Below are 18,681 nucleotides of genomic sequence, written 5' to 3'. Positions count from 1 at the left end.
TTCACTTAAAAGAGCACTTAGGGAATACACTTCTCCACAACAAAAAGAAATTATGCTGGAAAATCCTTAGCTGCCGTATCAATGGGCCAAAGCCAGTTTATGACAGAAAATAACATATGAATGAGATGTCCTATCCACTGGCAGGGCATTTTCACATTTTCAGTGCTCTAGATTGCCAAGATCTGTGTGGTAGAAACCACATATGGTACAGTTGTGAATAAGCCAGAAAATGGGGCTTTAAGTAACGCTGTACAAAGACTAGCGCTTGGCATAAACATGGCAAAAATGCACTGAAGGAAAGCATAGAAACCAAAACCAGAGGGATGGAAGCAAATGGCTCTGAGCAGATCATAAACCCCAAAAAAGGAAGAACAGGACAGATTAGCTGAAATGAAAAGTGGGTGTGAAAGTGCAAGTGAGGAGCTTCACAGCTGAAGGTACTTTGATGTTGAGGCAGGAAAAGGGCTGAAACAAGCGGCCACCATCAAGCAGAGAGGCCAGCCACAGCTCCAGGAGGTCTTTCAAAGTCTAAAGGACAGTGCTTTAGTTCTTGCTACCACTTGTGCCAGCTGCTGGCTACCAGCTGGAGCCTTCAGCAAGCTGCTCCTTCCACCTTCCTTTAGGGAGGTCCCCCCTTACGGAGGCTGCACCTCCAAGAGGAAGCATCAGACACCACCAGGTGACCGCAAGTTACAGACCTCTGATGCTAAATTCACTCATGCTGCACAAGTTCACATCGTCAGTGGAAGATGTATCAACTGTGTGTTTGTTTGCTCTTAGTATCTGCTCCCAGACTGACCTCTTTTTTTTTCCACCTTTCTTTAAATCCGGAATCTGTTTGGTGGCCTAGATTTTCAGTTCTTCATAGGCTCTGCTTGACTCGTGCATGAAGGAAAGAAGACAAAGATGGCCTTGTGCCACTGCTGGTCTGCTGGGGACTCGCTTAGCTTTCCACCTTAATTGGCCTCGGGCTGCCCACATTGGGGTTTGGCGACATCCCCCAGCCTTGGCTGCCGCCGCCAGGGACAACCCAGCAGCCTCTGCCCCGCATCTCGGGCGGGCCCGGCGCCCGTCCCCGGGCCAAACCCGCCGGCGGCAGCGGGGCGGGAGGGGGTGGAAAACCCAGCAAAGCCCTTTGCCTGGCGGCCCGCGGGCGGCTCGGCCTGCCATGCGGGAGGGCGTCCCGGCCTCTCGGCCAGGACGAGCTGGACACCAGAACGGGGGCGCGGCTCCGCGCTCCGGAAAGCCGGGTCAGCCACGGCCGCCTCCTCCACGCCTCAGCGGCCGCCTCGGCCGCGCTGCCGGGGGGCAGGTGGGGCGGCGGCCTGCGGCACCCGCGCCGAGGGGCGCTGAGCGGGGCAGCGCCGGCCGCTCCGCCGCGGGCTGAGGCAGGCGGCGGCCGCCCCGGGACAGACCCGTCCCCGACACTGCCGGGGCGACCGGCCGGTCTGGCCGCCAGTCCCGCTCTCGGCGGTGCGGCAGCGGCCGCCTCGCCCGCCGCCCCTCGCATCCTCCCCGAGAGCCGGCGGGCGCCGGCGGGGGCGCCCCGTTCCCGCTCCTCCCGCCTCCCTGCGCTCCCTCCCCCCGCTCCCCCGCCCCCTCCCCCGGCAGCTCCCCGCTCCCGCCCTCCCGCCGCTCCCCGCTGCGCAGAGCGCCGCGCCGCACCGGCGGGGGCATGGAGAGCCAGCGCTGCTTCGCCAACCGCTTCGATGACTACCCGGGCAGCCCGGCGGCGGCGCCGGACAGCGAGGTGGCGGTGCCGCTGGTGACGGCTACCATCGAGCGGATCCTGCGGGAGCTGCCGCCCCTGGGCGGCCCCCGCGGCTGCCAGGGGGGGCTGTACGGCGGCGTGGCCGGCGTGGCCTACATGCTCTACCACGTCGCGCAGTGTCCGCTCTTCGCGCCGTCGCGGGAGGCCTACCTGCGGGCTGCCCGCCGCGTCGTGGACGCCTGTCTCCGCTACCAGGAGGGCGGCGGCGAGGCCGACGCCGACACCCGCGCCGCCTTCCTGCTGGGCGGCGCCGGGGTGTACGCGGTAGCGGCGCTGGTCTACCGCGCCCTGGGGCTGCCCGACTTCGCCCGGCCGCTGGGCAAGTTCCGGGAGCTGAGCGAGGTCTGCGCCCCGCTCTCCTTCCTCGAGTGCGGCTCCGACGAGCTCTTCGTCGGCCGCGCCGGCTACCTGTGCGCCGCCCTGGTGCTGAAGCAGCGGCTGGGCATGGAGGTAAGGGCGGGGGACGGCGGAGTCACCCCCGGCGGGACCGGCCCAGCCGTCGGGGCCGCTGCCGTGTCCTCTGGGCGCTGGCGGCGATGCCCCGGGCTGGCACCGCGGCGTCCCGCTCCGCGCTGCCGCTCGGCTCTGGGCTACCGTGCAGGGGGACGCACCGGTGCCAGGGGCCTCGACAGCAACGGGAGGAGAGGAAAGGAAAAAAAAAAAAAAAAGCAGCTTTTCCAGCGCACTGTGGGGGCACGCTTCGGGAGGCCCCCCGGGGTGCCTTTCTCTAGTAGCCGTTTCTCCGCAGCGCGCCTCCCCTGAAGCGGGAGGTGGCTCTTGTGCAAGCGGGAGGGAGCGGGGTCCCGGCTCCGCACCCGCTGCCGGTCGCTCGCCGGGCGCGCCCGGGGAACCTGCGGTTGGTTGCCGGGTGGTGAATCCTTCGGCAAAAGCCACCCCGGGCTTTCCAAGAATATTTCTGTAAAATGAAGCAGGTGAGGAGAGGAATAGCGTTGGGTTAAACAGAGTAAGGAACCGTGTAATGATAAGCGGTGCTGTACTGTAATTTGCAAGCGAGAAAACAGATATTCAGAGGCACTTGGTTTTATTAACGCCAGCGTACAGAAGCTGGTGGTCTTTTGGAAGTCTGACCATGTATTTAGGTGCTTTTCGTGAATGAGAGCTGGTTTTTTTCCGGAAGTGTGAGATGTGAGTATGGCTCAACAACGTGCTGTTGGTTTCAGTAGTTGGGACTTTACCCTAGGATATTGTCATTGTTGTTGCTGACAATTCAGAGCTTCCACCGACAGCATAATAATTAATGCAACTGATTCTGTTTGCTGTGGTGTTTGTTCCCAAGTGGTCAGTTGGTATCTGAGCAGGCATTTGTTAGTTTTTTGTTCCTGTCCTCTTGTCAGGTCCAATCTGTGTTTCCTCTGTTAATCACTGATTTGCAAGTTCATATGCTTCTGGCTTGCTTTCCTCCTGGGAAGGGAAGCAGCTATTACAAGTAAATAAATGATGTAAAAACAAGTGGCTCTGCCCCATCTAGTACCAGTCACTGCAGTCAGAGTCAAAGGAAGCTTATTTAATGGAGGACTCGGGAGACTCCAGGGTATCCAGAGAGGGCAAGAAGAATGTTCAGCTGAATATTTTGATTGCCTTGAACAAAGATGCTCACAGCACTAACCATTTAAAATAGCATAAACATACGTGCTCTTTCTTTGTATAGGATTGTCTGACAATTATAACCATAAAAATGGTTATGTTAACATATGTAACCATAACATAAGCAAACTTTTCATTCTGACAGCATTTTCTATGAGAGGAAAGTTTTGTAGAAGCATCACAGTCCTGTGACTGCCATCCTGAGGGGATAGTTCCTCACAGAGGAATAAGCTGTTCCTATTAGTTCAGTTTGCACTGGGGGAGTGTGTCTGGTACCCATGTCAGTGCTTATGACAGTGTCATGACATACCAGCTGAATGAAGTGGCACCCTGGACTCGACTACGTCATTTAATTCCTTCATCCATTTTGTCTTATGTCCTTTAGAGCAATTGCTGAACAGTTTGGAGAGAGGTACAATCCCCTCCAACAGGCAGTGCAAGGAAGGGGAAAGCTCTCCTCTCTGCTTGCGTGCTTGTTGAAAAATCATACTTTATGCAGCTGTAAAGAGCTAAACACCCCCACAGATGAGCACAGGTATGCACTTACTGTGGAATCCATTTGGCAGGTGGGTTAAGTACAATCATAGAGGGGTTTATTTTGCCAATAAAAACATACTACGTAGCCCCTTGCTGATGTTTTAATTGGTAAGCTAACATCCTTCCATAGTATTATTTATGCTGTCACCACATTGTCATTGTAAATGTGTAGTGCAAGAAATAAAACAATCTAAACTGTTAAGTGTTAGTAAAACCAACTTTAATTTTTAATTTTAACAAAAATTAAAACTTCTAATGAAAATATTTTGCTCCTTAATGAGAGAAATTACCATGATTTCTGGTCTGTGTGTACTCTATGCTTGAGCGAAATTTGCATCCTTTGATAAATGTTCCCATCCTAATACAGAATTACTTTAATTAGTACATTGCTAGACCAGACCCTACATCCCTTTACAAATGAAGAAAACGATGCCCAGAGAGAGTGCATGTCATTTATTACCCAAGGTCAAGCAGTAAGCCAGGTACATCCCAGAATAGAAGCAATGTCTTGTGATTCGAACCACTGGAAAATGCTACCTCCTGTAATTTGATTGTGCACAGTCTCACATGGCTCATTGCAGCATGTTGTCTTGTTTCCCACACGCTTTTTTTGAGAATGCTGTGCAAACATTTCAGCACAAAGTGAAATCCATTCCTTACATTGAAAGACAGCTGCTCCTGCCCGTATGGTTGGTTTTTTCCTCTGAAGAAGTCAAATGGTGACCTATATACAAGAAATTGCTTGCCATTGAAGAAAGGCTTTTTGAGCAAATTTTACAATTTATGTTGTGGGTTTGCTTTTTGGTCTTTTCTGGACAGGGAAGGAAGGAGTTTATTTTATTTTAGAGAACACCAACTTAGCTCAGCTGCTGTGTCCTGATGCTTTAGTTTCTTGCTGAAGAGTCTCGGTGTTTTAAAGCTTCACATGTTCTTCAGAAAGTTAATGGACGGTCCTGAAGGATCCAGTCTGTTGAATAACATTGACCGCATGTGAAGAAGGCATTTGCGTTCAGCTGGTTTTCAGAGTTTTAGGCTAATACAGCATTTTTCCCTGATGAATTAATTGGGAGTTTATGCATGAGTAAGGATTACTTCAGCAGTCAAGGCTTAACAGAATCTGACTTTCACGAGACACTATGCATTAGGAAGGATGTTTGTTTTCATCCTTTCTTTAATTTCCTTGACATTGTAGTTGGTGCTTCTGAGGGAGAGATGGGTAAAATATTGTTTTGGCAGAAACAATGGGTCATTTGTATATGGTACTTATAAATAAGATGCATGTTCTTTAGCTGACCTTAACTGCTGTGTTTTCACTGTCCAGGGGAAATTTTGTTTCTGTTCTGTCTTCTTTGGGTAGCTCTTTTTCTTCTGCTTGTAGTGTTTGTTCATTGTGTGTTCTCAGGGAAATCTGTCAGTCCTGTTTTTAATTGCCTCCACTCCACCTCTGTTTGCTTGTGCAAACAGTGCTAAGACACCGTTAAAATGGTGGTCCCATCCCCCAATGTGGACGGTATTTTATCCTCTCCGCATTTTTTCCCACTCATGTTTCTATCCCATTTCATGGTTGATGGAGCATGGTGTGTGTCTCCGTAGTTGCATTTCCTTCGGGCAATGTAACTGTCAGATGAGGAAGGAAAAGGTACAGGAGTTCAAGTGGCTTCCTACATCACCATCTGCTAAGATGTTACTGCCTTTTAGCAGAGCTCAGGTTTTCATTTAGAAACTGAACCGAAGGGCTTGACTGACTTCCACTGGTTCTGGGTTACAGCAGAAGAGACAGCTACAGACAGCAGCGTACCACGTAGGAGGCAAGGCAGCATTTTGCATGACTGCCTGATGCTGTGGTTTCATTAGAGACTGTAGTTTTGAAAGACATTGGGGACACCGTAAAAGACCGTTGCCTGTGGTTGCAGTGGTGACAAGCTGAGCAAGCACACTATGCCAGCAACGCAGCCAAACCAGTTCCCTCGGGGGCTGAGCCACTGGAGTGAGTCTTGGGAGCCTGCAGAGACCTTAAGCTCTTTCATGCCGCTATGTGGTTAAGCTTTTTGTCTCTGTGGCAGAGGGGCGTCTCAATTTCCTTTTCCAGTATGTGCGATGTTATGATTTGGTGTGTGTTTCCAAGGTTGCTGTCCTGTTACAGGAAGGGCACAATTCTGGTGTTACTCCTGATGTTACTCTGCTATGGGATGTCCAGAAAGGGCAATGGTCTTTCTAGTAGGACTCCACTGAATGTAGGGCCTGGCTGCTGTCTGTCACCAGAGCCTCTTTTCTCTTGGATCTCATGAGATTGCAAATCAAGCTGACCACCTTCACCTGGTATATGAAAAACAGAAGTAGCGCTGCTGTGCAGTGTCTGGGATCTGGATGCCACAGCAAGGGAAGTGGGAGGCAGGACTGGCTTTAAAAAGCAGTGGAACAGACTGATGTGCAGTGCATGTGTCCTGACAGGTGCAGCCAGTGTATTTCATAATGTTCTGGGAAAGAAGATACAAATTAATAAACATTATTTTTTTTTTTCACTTGTTCCTTAGAGTCTTCCCTCCAGCTAGTGTTAGAAGACTATTGTAGGTTAGTTTGCTCCACATTTTTGGTTGTGGTTTTTTTAGTCTCTTAGAAAAAAAATCAGAAGGTGTGAGAGGAAGGGGATTGCTGAATCCTGCCTAGAACATGTTCATTTGCAACTCTTTAAAGCACAATGTAAATGTATTAATGCTGGAGATGGTGTTTTTGAAAGGTACTCAATGGACTGATCATAGAAAGGGAGACCTGCAGACTACCCACAGAAGAGATGCATTTCCAAGTGCTGTAGTGCCAAATGTCCATATTAGCCTTTTAATCTCACCTGCACCTGAAAGGGAAGGGTTGTTCTTTGAGGTGAACATTCATTCATTTCATTCACTTTCTGTGTCTATTTAAGTCCTTTCTCTCTGTGAAAGAATTTGCCAGTTTATCTGAAACATTGTGGTGTTTGAAATGTCAAATATTGTGGTGCTAGCTGGAGATGTACTGATTTCATTATTTCATTTTACACAGGCCACTACACAGCCAGGATGTTGTTTTTTACCACAGAGGATTAAAAAGAGATAACAGTAAGGATAAAAAGCTTTTGATCCTAGTCTGCCTCTTTTAAATGTACATTCTTCTAGCCATGGTTTCCCAAACCACACACGGGCTAGATTTTGCATCAATTTGCTTAAATTGTTGAATTTAAACAGGGAGTTGAAAACAGGAGTTTTCTAAAGTAAAAGTGAAACAAAGGGAATTATTTACACCTGGATTTTTTTTTAAAGCATTTGGATATAGCTTGGGTCTACTTTTCAGAATTTCTCTGTTTGTCTTCAGGAGGGCATCACAAATCATTTTTATTTTAAACAGCCTTCAAATCCTGGGATGAGCACAGCTTGATAATGGCCGCCTGGATGCAGTTTAACACAGTGGACACTGTTGTAGTTAGAGCAGAAAATTTGGGGTTGAAAATATTGAATTTCAAGTGTATTGTTTAACAGCCAGTATAAAGGCACTGTAGTACAGAGGGTTTACTGTGGATCCTTCCAGGATTGGATGTTTGATTGACACAAGTTTAGCTACATACATTATATATTCTGCTGCACATTTCAACCGCTTATAGCTGAAGAGTGGTATTAATCTGTCATCGTCTTCTAAAAAGACAGTTTTGCACAAAAGCAGTGTCATATCTCTGTACTGCTTTGTGCTGTTGAAATAATGTTTGTCGATGCAGCAGCATCTTTTTGCTGAAAAAGCAGCCCAAGTGGTAATCCTGATGTTATAATATCAGTTTTTAACAAAAAAATAAATATATTTAGTCAGAGCATCTCTTGTATCCAAAGCAAATCTCAACTTTCCTATCCTCCTTCTAACTCCTTTAAATTTCATGTACTGGAATTTAACTCTTAAACCTTTTCAGTTCAGTCATCTTCCTCGTCATCACCATGGAGAACTTTTACATCACCCTTTGGAGTTTGTGGGTACTAGTCCTTAGCGTTCTAGAAGCAAGGGTGTTGAGCACCGTGCCTTTGTCCTCCACAGAGCAGAATGTGCTGCCTCTGGCTTGAAGATGAGATCAGTGGAATAAAATGCAGGAATCTGAACAGGAGCATTTTTGTGAAAGAGGTGCTGAGCAGTTCTTTGGACCTGTGGAGTGTATCTGGTGACTGAATCTTTAGAAACATCTGGAACCATCAGAGCGTTTGAAGCAGAGAAGCAGGGGATCTTGCCAACAGAGGTACAGGGATTGGGTGGAAGCTACTGTTCTTCACAGCATTAGTTACTTGTGGTCAGTTTGCTGGCACAGTGCAGGAAGTTTCTTAAATCTATTGCCTTAGGTTTTTAGATTTTTGTATGTTGTATTTTACAAAATAATTTTAGTACGATGCTGTGTTTCTACAGATAGCTATATTTGATATTTACGATTTCCTCCATGACAAAGGCTAATAGTGATTTTTTGGCATGGTTCTCACAAAGGACCAAAAGCCATGCAGTTAACACTGGTTGACATGGGAAGAAGAAAGCCTGCACGTGTAGAACATGCGTATATGGTGGCGTGTGTGAAGGCAGAGAAACAGGAAGGCGTGGGGGAAAAAGACATTTGAGAGAGGCTGAACAGAGACGAGAAAGAAAGAGCCAATAAAAAAAAAGATAAAAAAGCAAAAGAATAAGTTACCGGCAAAAATATAAAAATTGAAAGCTGCAGAGAGGCAGCAGAATTCAAAGATTAAGGGAAAAAAGCAAGGAGTAATGTAGTCCCAGGAGCAGGGGAGATTTAAAACTAAAATCAAGTTCACTTGCAAACTGGTGTGGATCTGATGGCTGATGTGCTTGATTTGGAAGAAGATAAAAGTTCAACAGAAGAGTAGAGACAGAAATAAAATGGGTCAGGGAACAGGCAGAGGAGTAAACTACATTTCATTGAGGAAAATTACTATTTTTGTCTGCTTGGTTTTTGTCTGTCATTCTTCTGTCACCATATTCTCTGCATAGGCTCATACACTTAACAAAAATAGCTGTTGTCACATTCAGTGCTTGCAAATTCAGAACACAACATTGTGTTATATTTCATTTTTTTTTTTCTAAGGAATAACTGAGATGACTACTTGATGTCTGGAAACAAATACAGGCATTTTCATGAACATTGCCATACATACTTCTTCTGACGTTTTCCTATTACTTGCATATAATACTGTAAATTAGCATGTAACCTAAATGGTAACACCATTAGTAAATCTTACTTGGGTACCAGGATAAAAAAGCAGAAATATGAAAGACTGAGCTGCTCTTTAGAGGAAGAAAAGAGCAGGAGGCAAACAATTGCCAATGAAAGCGTAACATCCTCAGCACTTTACAGCACTGAAATGGAGGATAAAATTAAGCCTTAAGTTTTCTTTGTACTCATTTAATACACATCATTAGAGCATTAGACTTATACATAAATCATAGCACAGCTATGCCACAACTAGCAGTGCTGAAATACGGAAACCATCCGCTTCTTTCCTCTCTCCTCCACTAAATCAATAGACTCTACTTCTCTCCAGTTAATTAGCTGGACAGTCTTTAATCAACCTACCACCCTATTGACAGATTGTATAAAGATAGCAGAGCAGTTTACTCGGCCAGTAAGCCGTTGTCTTCATCCTCGCCTCCAACCAGTAGAGGGGTTCTGTAGAGAGGATGAAGGAGGCAACTAAAATGGGCAAGTCCTGTGGTCCTGCTCTGCTGCTGCAGGAGCGTCCCATCACAGCCTGGTGTAAGGCATTTGCTATAAATGGGAGTTTCGTCTGTCAGCCGACTTCTCTATTACACCCCTTGTTTAAAAAATGAGAAATCAATATATGCAATCAGGTCACCATTTTTGATATGACAGTCTGTCTAAATGCTCATTGTCTGTGTCTGTCGTGCGGTTCCTTGACCATTGACAAGCATGAAATTAAGCACCGAGTGATGTTGCGTAACCTTCTGTCCACTCCATTACAATAGAGCTCAATGAAAATACCCTGTCAAAAACAATTATTTCTTATCTATGTTGTAGGATTATTTTCAAGTGATAGTTAGTGAGCTGATTAATTTTTCTAGGAATAGCAAGGCAAAGTAATTGAAATAGCTATTTCATCTTAGGCAAACATGATCAAGGAGTATCTTAATAGCGGTCCAAGCTGTTGCTGAGTCATTTGGTGTTTCTCAGCTCAGTATATTTTGATGTCTAAGTGTAGAGCCATAAATCTATTTTTGCAGCAGATCAGCATTCCTGAATTCCTCATTTTAACGGCTTAATATCTCCTGCTGAATAACAGTGGATTATAAGTGAGACAGAATGGATGTCAGATAGCACTGAATGACCTGGGGGGAAAAAATGTGGCAGATAGATAAATCTTCTAGCTGTCCAAGGCATTTAGTTGTTTTGTGTGGCTAATCTTTTTCCTCACAGAAGACTACTTTTCCCTCATTGGTACAATGTAAATGTAATTGAGGATTGCAAGTTTGGGGTGAGTTGGTCAAGTTTAGATTTCATTGTGAAGGAAATGGAAGCTGCTGTTAACTGTGTGTGGGCCTGGGGCTGGAAGCAGCACAAGCCTAGGCAGCCCTTCGCTGGTGGGTCAGTGCAGAGCTGGAAAATGGTGGGCATTGCGTATTCCATACTGGCAGTGTCCTGCAGTTTGTCTACTCAGTCCTGACAATCAAGTGATATCCCTACCAGAATCAAAGAACTGATAGGCACGTTGAGAGGTAATTCAGGCTGCCGTCTAGCCCCCAGGCAGGTGCCTGTGCCTGTGTCATCCCTGGCAGCCTCTCTCTTAACCTGCTCTTCACACCCACCAGCGATGGAAGATCTGCAGTCTGCCTTGCCTGTCTGAGACACTGTTTTGTTAGCTTCCCTGTTAGAAAGTAGCCTAATGACTAATCTGAATATTGCTGTAGTTTAAGCGTGATGTTCCCTGTGCTGTCCATTGAGAAACAGCGAGAAATTCAGTTCCTCTTTCCACCAGCTCTTCATATAGCAAGACTGTTATAATTTCTACACTTAATCTTTTCTTCTCTAAGCAATCCTAATGCCTCTGATCTTCCCACATGTGTCATATTTTCTACACCTCTAGTCATTCCCATTGCATTCTGCCAGACTCCTTCCAGCCTTTCCTGAAGAGTGCCAGAAGTTGGACACATGGCTCTGGCACAGGCCTTTCCAATTGAGCAGAGAGGTAACTTTGTGTTTCTTCCAGGTCTTGTTTCTATTTATACAGCTCAGTAAGGTGTTTGCGTCTCACGCCAGTGTGACACTGACTCACATCCTGCTCATGACCTGCTATTATCCAGCAGTCTTTTAATGGGCCACTGCTACATGGACAGGTATTCATTAGGAAAAACGTCTGAACAAGTGAAGTAGGTAGGGGTCATGTAAAGACAGGGAATCATTGAACCATAGAAGCTGTGCTGTGATAACACAAAATGAGAAGCTTCTTCAGCTGAAGGAGCTTTGTTTCATTATTTCCAGCTAGAGAATCTCCTTTCCCTTTTCCCTGAATAAAACTGGGAATATGTTACTCTCTGTTGTAACACCTGATGTGCCACCATTATTTATTCAGAGGGCATCTGTGAAGTGGTAAGAGTTCCTTTGTGGAAGTATAGCTGGAACAATATATCTGAGGGGACCATATTAAGTCAATTATTTTGTACACATTAGAAAATCTGAAGAAGTGTCTGGAGGTTAAATTTAATCTGTTCTTGTGATTTACTTTTGCTGCTAATGTGAAGATAAAGCTCATTGTTGTCTCTCTCCCTAGTTCTGTCATCTTCAGTGAGGGCCATTTTATATATTCTTTGATTCACCAGCAGCATGAGTCAATGGAAATCTGTCTTTGTATTTTTATAAAAGTTTCTTACAGCTTCATCCAGCATCACCAAATGTGGGGGTTTTTGGCTTACTGGAACTGTCCTAACAAAAGCAAAGATTTTCTTGCAGTAAAGTAATACTACAGGCAGAGGCTGGAAAGCATCAGCCTTGTCGTAGATGTTCATAGGACTCTGAACATGCCATTTTCACTAAGGTTCTTCATCCCTTTGTAAAGCAAACTCCTGATCTCTAGATATTTCTACTTGCCATATGTGAAATGGCTAATGTTATACTTAATTGTTTTAGTTTTCTAAGGCTAAGCCAGTGATTAATTAGTGAAAATTACAGTTATAATATCAATGGATCCCAAGATACACATTCTATGTGTAGCTGTTTAAATTTGATTAGACGTAAGTTGGCCAAATATGAACTTGGGGAAAATTCTTAAGTAGAACAGCGAAACAAACTTCTTTAGGCTCTTTAAATAAATATTGATTTGTTTGTTCTTGATCTTGCAGAGTTGAATCAATCATGAGCTTTCTTATGCCAGGCTGCTGTTTTCGTACATACGCAATTTTTTATTATGCCAGCAAAAATACCTGGGAAGAATGCTTATATAACTGCAACGCATCCAGAAGACAAAACGTAGACAGAGTTGTGGTATGAATGCATTTGTCCTATTTTGGTTTTGTTTTCTAAACACTGTGGGACTGCTAGCTTATTTTGGCAAAACAATTATTGTGAGGTAAATTTTTCAAAAAACCACACAGGTAAGCTGAGTCAAACTCAGAGTTGAGCCTAAAAATCTCCAGGAGACTAAAATCCATACCATCTGTCTGCACAGTGTATCAACATACTTAAATTTGGATTTGCATCAGTCATAGAGTCAAAGCATGGCCAAGGCTGGAAGGCACCTCTGGAGGTCTTCTGGTCCAGCCCCCTGCTCAGTGCAGGGTCCACAAGAGAAAGGCTGTGTCCGCTTGGTTTTGAATATCTCCACTCTACAGCCTCCCTGGGCAACCTGTTCCTGTGTTTGGCCACCCTCACAGTAAAAAAGCTTTCTCTCTACATTTAAGTAGAATTTTCTGTCACTGGGCACTGCTGAGAAAAGCCTGGGTACATCTTCTCTACTCTCTCCCATCAGGTTTTTTCCATGTTGATAAAATCTCCCCTGAGCCTTATCTTCTGCAGGCTGAACAGTCCCTGAAGTTAATATGTGGAAGGAACTTACGGAAGGCCAGAAAAATGTGACTCCCATAAATTTCAGTCATTCCTGCTCAGTTTGCCTCATTCTCCAAAAGCAGGCTAACAATGCTATTCCACCTCCTCTGACTTCCCCTAGTACCTTGGATGGGCAAAGGATTGCAGTTTTTTCCCCTGCACCTGCAAGCAGGGAAGAGCCTGAAGTCCAGAAGCATTGAAAGGAGCCATTCAGCACTGTGCTTTGCCATGAAGCCTTAAACACCAGTTGCATCCCTCTTTGTCAATCTTTGCCATATCAAGGAAGGTCAAAATCTTCCCCCAGTAGCTAAGTATTAAGGTTGACAGAATTGTACCTGGCTCTTGCAGGTGATTGGGGAAGTTCTGGATCTGAAGAGCTGTAGTGTCAAGATACTTCTTTTTCTTTAACAGAAACAAAGCAGTCTTAGAGCATGCTGCAGCCCAAGGGCTTCTTAGTGCCTTGTACCCCTGCAGCACTGAACATCTGTTAGTGAAAATGTCTGGATGATCCTAGGAGGCAGACCATGCCCCACAGTTAAAGGAAGACAAGATACACTCTAAAAGTACCTGTCCCCCTGAGCTATAGGAAGATTATTTCCTAAGCGCCCCTATTAATCAAACACCTCATTTGCCACTGGAGGAGGGGAGTTACCTGTCCCACATTATGTGTGAGGAGCCAAGGATGCACCAGGGGAAGGAGATGAAACCTTTTTCTGAAAGCTGAATTACAGGCCAGGGGTGATAAAACATTCTTCCTTGTGTCTGCAGATAGCCAGGACACCCCTCAAGCACAGGGGGTATGAGGGAAGTTCTTTTGTTTTGTTTTTACAGAATCTTTCTCAAATTGTGCAAGACACGTATCAGAGTACTTCTGTGTCCATCTGGGTCCTTAAAGTGAAGCTGCTTTACTCCAAGGGCATCAGAATATTAAGCATACAGAATAGGTCAGAAAGGCATCTGGCAAAGAACTTTAAATACATGTACTTTGACTTAACAAGCTTGATTTGGAAAACATGTTTTGTCATCTGTAGGTCCAGAAATAGCTGGCTGGGCCCTCTTGTCTCACTTTGCACAGTCCCTCCTGTAGGGCTGCAGAGAACAGTCATATAACGAGTCAAATCCAGCAAAAGAGACGCGTGGCATTGAGCGCACCCAGGGCAGCGACAACACAATGTAATCTGTAGCATGAGATAATTTCTGTTAGATAATTATACAGCACTTTGAGATCTTCAAATGCAAGGTAATGGCTAAGTGCAGTGGATGTTCATTTTTTAGTGGTGGGGGTGGTATTTCTCTCACAGTTCTTATTCCTCTTCCTCTTTTCTGTGTGAGGTTTTGACTCTTAATCTGTACTGTGCCTTCTGACACAGCAGTCTCTTTTTCCCAAAGCATGCTTAGTTTGTACACAGTCACAACTGAAAATAAGTAGCACAAAGGGAGGATTGATGACTTTCCTACTTTTATTATAGTACCAAATGGCAATCTTTTAATCAGGAGAAAAGTACAGATGGTGATCCCATTGCTTACCAAGTAAGCTACATTTTAAAGAGTGCAGTATCCCATACTGCCTCAAATTAATCCCATGACTCTTTACTCTGCCCTTGAAATGGGGCAGTATTGAATTACAAGTGACTGACTATCTGAAGTATGACTTGAATTGTATTTGGAGTTGTGGGCATATTTCCAGGCAAGGCTAATGGCAGTGTATGCCACTGGAAACTCTTGTTGCTGTCCTTTTGCTTCAGGACTGTCTTTGTCAGTGTGTCTGGGAGGAGGATCTGGGAGCCACATACAGATCATCAGGATTTTTACTACATCAGACTGCTACCACAGTCTAAGGGTAGGGTAAAATTCAGATGACTCAGAGGACTCGATCACCTTCATCTGGTTTTCCTGCATTACGTTGTCAGCATTCTTCTTCTAGCTTAAGTTGATATTTCTATTCAGTGGTTTATTGGCACGGCACAAATTGTAGATCATCACACAAAGTAAAAGTGGCATGATGCCAGCATGGAGTTCTCTAGAATTACCTTTGCTTGAAAGCAATGCTGGTGCTACTTTAAAGTGACTAATTATGTTTCTGTTAGCCTGTGTGAATTATGCTGCTGTGTCATTTACATCGTTTAACTAATTTTGCAGGTAGCCACATTGTTCCTCAGCAGCAAATATTTAGACATACTTCTAGATGTCACATGGCTCATAAATATCTGCATAATAGAACTATGCATATAAAGCAGCATGACTTGGAGGAATAAAGAAGTCTTGTGAAACAAACAAGATCACTTGTTGTAAGTAACAGAATTATAAAATTAGTGCCTGATGAAAGAGCAGTAGCCAATACCCTGTCTACATTTGAATAGGGCTTTTGATGCAGTGTCAAAGATAATCTTCCTTGAAAACCTAATTCATGCTGGCTTGGATGGGGACATTGTGGATTTGGAATTGGCTGAAAGACCACAAGCAAAGCTAATCATAACTACTAATAAAGGACTGATGTAGGAACCAGCCTTATTTATTGTCTTTATTAATGATCCAGTAAAGACAGCTCACTGGATAAGAATTGCTTTGGCTTTTAAACCGAGGCAAATGCCAAATACCATACACAGGCATAGGGGAAGTATTAAAAAAGCTCAAGAGATTAACAAATGAACTAAAACAAGGTTTATTTTTAGCAGTACAAGCACATATAGCTGGGGACAATTATCTGTAAGACCTTGTATGCTAGGAAGAAACTGAGACTCAAGTAAGCTGAACATGACAGGGCCGAAGTTACTCGTGTACTCAGCTCACATGAGTGTTAGCATATTGTCTGCACGTGTGCTGCTTCACTGCTTTTATATCTGGATGTAACATGATAGCACATCCGAGTTCTACGCTTACTTTAATGCAAATTAACATTATGTTTCTTTACATTTTTTCTGCATGGAAATGAACAGTTAATATAAATGAAAAGTCATAACCAGTGCTGATAGAGGTTAACACAACACAGCATCCAGAAGGTCAATGAAATTTTGGACTGCCTATGCAGCTGTACCACCCAACAGAGCTATTAAGGATTCATCTATGATTCTTCAGGCCTTTAGGCTGGGTATACCTAAATGTCCAAGGCATCTAGTTTATGCCCTTGAAGTCTTCTGGGCATCTTTTGATAGGCATGCAAATCCTGGGAGTGCTGTGTTGTGAGGCACAAAAGCCACAGCAAAATTCATAAGGCAGTGGCTGCATCACTCACCATCCATGGAGCTCTGGTACAGATTTACAGTGCTCTCTTTTCGCCATGTATTTATGCAACTCCTTCCAGTTGCCATCCCACAGTAGTAGCCGTTTGCACTCCATCTCACCTGCTGTAACTCATCTCTGCCTCTTCCCAGCGACTCTGTGAAGCTGAAGTTGGGGAGCATGTCCCACGTAGCCCCTCTCTCACTTTTGCAAGTCTCTCCCAGTTTGCTGGAGGTACTCTTCTCGCAGAGCGCCAGGCAAGGTCTTGTCTGCCGTGGAGTAAAAGTAAACTAGGCATTCCTGTTAGCCAGGGCAGAATGTGTTCACCTCTCATCACTCTTACAGGTTTTAAGACTAAATTGGTCTCTGAACGAATTACAGTCCAAGCTGGGGTCATAGTTTCTTCCTTTTTATGTGCAGTAACTTTGAGACTTCATTGCTAACCTGGTAATTCAAATTCACATCCCTTCTTTTTCTGACACAGTGCAAGAATTTAAGCTGATGCCTCTAAGCTGTGTGCTGATGGATAAAGCAAGTCTCCCTTATTGCAGCTGTGATTGAAATTACTTACATAAAATACTCAAACGTTCTTCAGAACAGGGCCTGGAGGAGGTGCCCCAAACTCCAGGCTCCAAAGTTGCTGTGTTTCTTTGTCACCTGAAGTGTAAGCATGGAAAGAAACTGTTCCAGCATGGCAGAAATGCACTAACTGCGGAACAGCTTTGAGTAACTGTTCGCAGGCTCTGTTACATACAGCACAACATGGACTCTGTCCAAAGTGTTGAACGCTTCCACTTGTTTGCAGTGAGGAGCACAGTAGTGTATACAAACAAATCTTTCTTCTTCAGGATTTGTTTTCAATATTCCATCTGGTTTAATATCTTGTACCAGTACACTAGATGACTCAGAGTAGCTGCATGTATGTCTGTGGAAGGTAATTTTGAAATGTGTTGTCTGTAACGTGCCTAACATGCACTTTTTAAGGATGGGCTTTATGCTCTGAAGCACAAGGGTTTACCGTTCTTCCAGAATTGGTGGGCTGAGTTCCTGGTGTTGATTGTATGACTTGGCCTTGCAACATCTGTCAGGAATAAATGTTCTTACACTGTAATATTTGATGTGTTTAAAGGTGATAAAATAGTTATTTAAACTACACAGGCTCTGAAGAATTGTAATTGTGGGGCACTTCTGGCGATTAACCCAAAATTTTTTAAAATCATTCTCAATTTAATTATAGAGAGGTTGGTTTGTTAAAATTCTACAGTGTGAGTGGGCTCAGCTGCATTTTGCAGAAATAAATTCCCTAGCTTACTTGAGTCTTGGGAGAGCAGAGAGATATTTTGTCTTTAAACTTGCTGCTTTTCATAAGCTATCATTTTGTTCTTACATTACAAGATAAAATAACTTCTTGTGAGCTTTATCACATCAATTATCTTCTGTCCAGAAAATAAATGTTGCAGTCTGTTTAACTTCACACACTCTCTGCTTGATTTCTTAAATTTTATTTTATTTTGATAATGGGAGAACAGACCTGGAGAAATACCAGAAGAACAAAGCAATGACTGCTATAGTAGCTTTTTAATAACATTTCAGTATTACTGTCGTGCATCCTAACACTTTTTGTTTGCTTTCTTCAGTGCAGCAATACACTTAGCCGAGATTTTCACTGAGCTGTTCAACAACACTATGCAAATTGTCACATAATAATTTAGGCCCTTCTTTTCCGTGAGTGTAAGTTTTTGAGAAGGTCAAGGACTCCTCTAAGGTAGTGAACTGTTACAACTATGCATGTGTTATACAGCTACTATCTAGGCATTCCATGCATCTCTACGTATTATCTTAAGATGTAAAACCCCACTTTTTCAAGTGGGGAAAACCCCCACAACACTGAAAGCATTGTGGTTGGGAGCCTCTAACACTGGAACCATGTTCTCTTTCTTGAACCTTAATTTGAAAGAGATGAAGAAAATAATAGTATTTTGTTTTTCTGTGTAACTCTAGTTCATCTCTGCCAGTTTAGCACAGTAACAAGCTATACATCTTTTATGGCTAGTTTTCTAAATGCTGCTTTCTGTAGCAGAATTCATTAGCATTTGGTACTAGTGGTTCTGAGTTGGGAGTGAAATATTTGGTGGGGTTGGGTGGAAGAGTGCGAAGTGGGTGCTCTGCCTTAGCCACTCTCCTCCTCCATAATTATTTTTTTTTTTGGTTCTGACGCTTCTGCCATAAGGCTTTCAGGAGGCATATCTGTTTTCTTTAGTTTGCTAAGCCTGTGAGTGAAGTATGTTCACTTGTATAGAGGGAGGAGGTCTGAACACACAGAACACAAGCCTAAAGGCATTGCAGATAGATGGGGAATTGTTGCATGGGGAAGATAAGAGGACTGGTTAGTGATGGAAGATGAGGAATTAAGTATTTTTTAACATAAAGAGGAAAAAAGCCATAAGCTGCTTAATAATGTATAGAATGAAGTGTTTTGTCTTCC

The 18,681-nt window shown here is 44.3% G+C and overlaps 1 protein-coding gene across 3 annotated transcripts in view; it reads left to right on the top strand.

Moving 5' to 3' along the window:
• Positions 1 to 1,485: 1,485 nt before the first annotated feature.
• The window catches only part of LANCL3 (LanC like 3), a 38,428-nt gene continuing 21,232 nt past the window's right edge, over positions 1,486 to 18,681 (top strand). Inside the window, exon 1 of one of the 3 annotated variants that reach the window (XR_005102715.1) lies at positions 1,486 to 2,221. Coding sequence is in view for 2 of the 3 variants with exons in the window: in XM_037377756.1 (XP_037233653.1) it covers positions 1,676 to 2,221 (546 nt within the window). In the remaining variant the exon portion in view is untranslated. The remainder of the gene's footprint in view (positions 2,222 to 18,681) is intronic. The other 2 variants (XM_037377756.1, XM_037377755.1) reach the window with 2 other exon arrangements.

Source organism: Falco rusticolus, chromosome 2 (assembly GCF_015220075.1).
Source record: "Falco rusticolus isolate bFalRus1 chromosome 2, bFalRus1.pri, whole genome shotgun sequence".
NCBI classification, from domain to species: domain Eukaryota; kingdom Metazoa; phylum Chordata; class Aves; order Falconiformes; family Falconidae; genus Falco; species Falco rusticolus.
The sequence above is the reverse complement of the archived record's forward strand: the minus strand, read 5'-3'. Positions and strand labels throughout refer to the sequence as shown.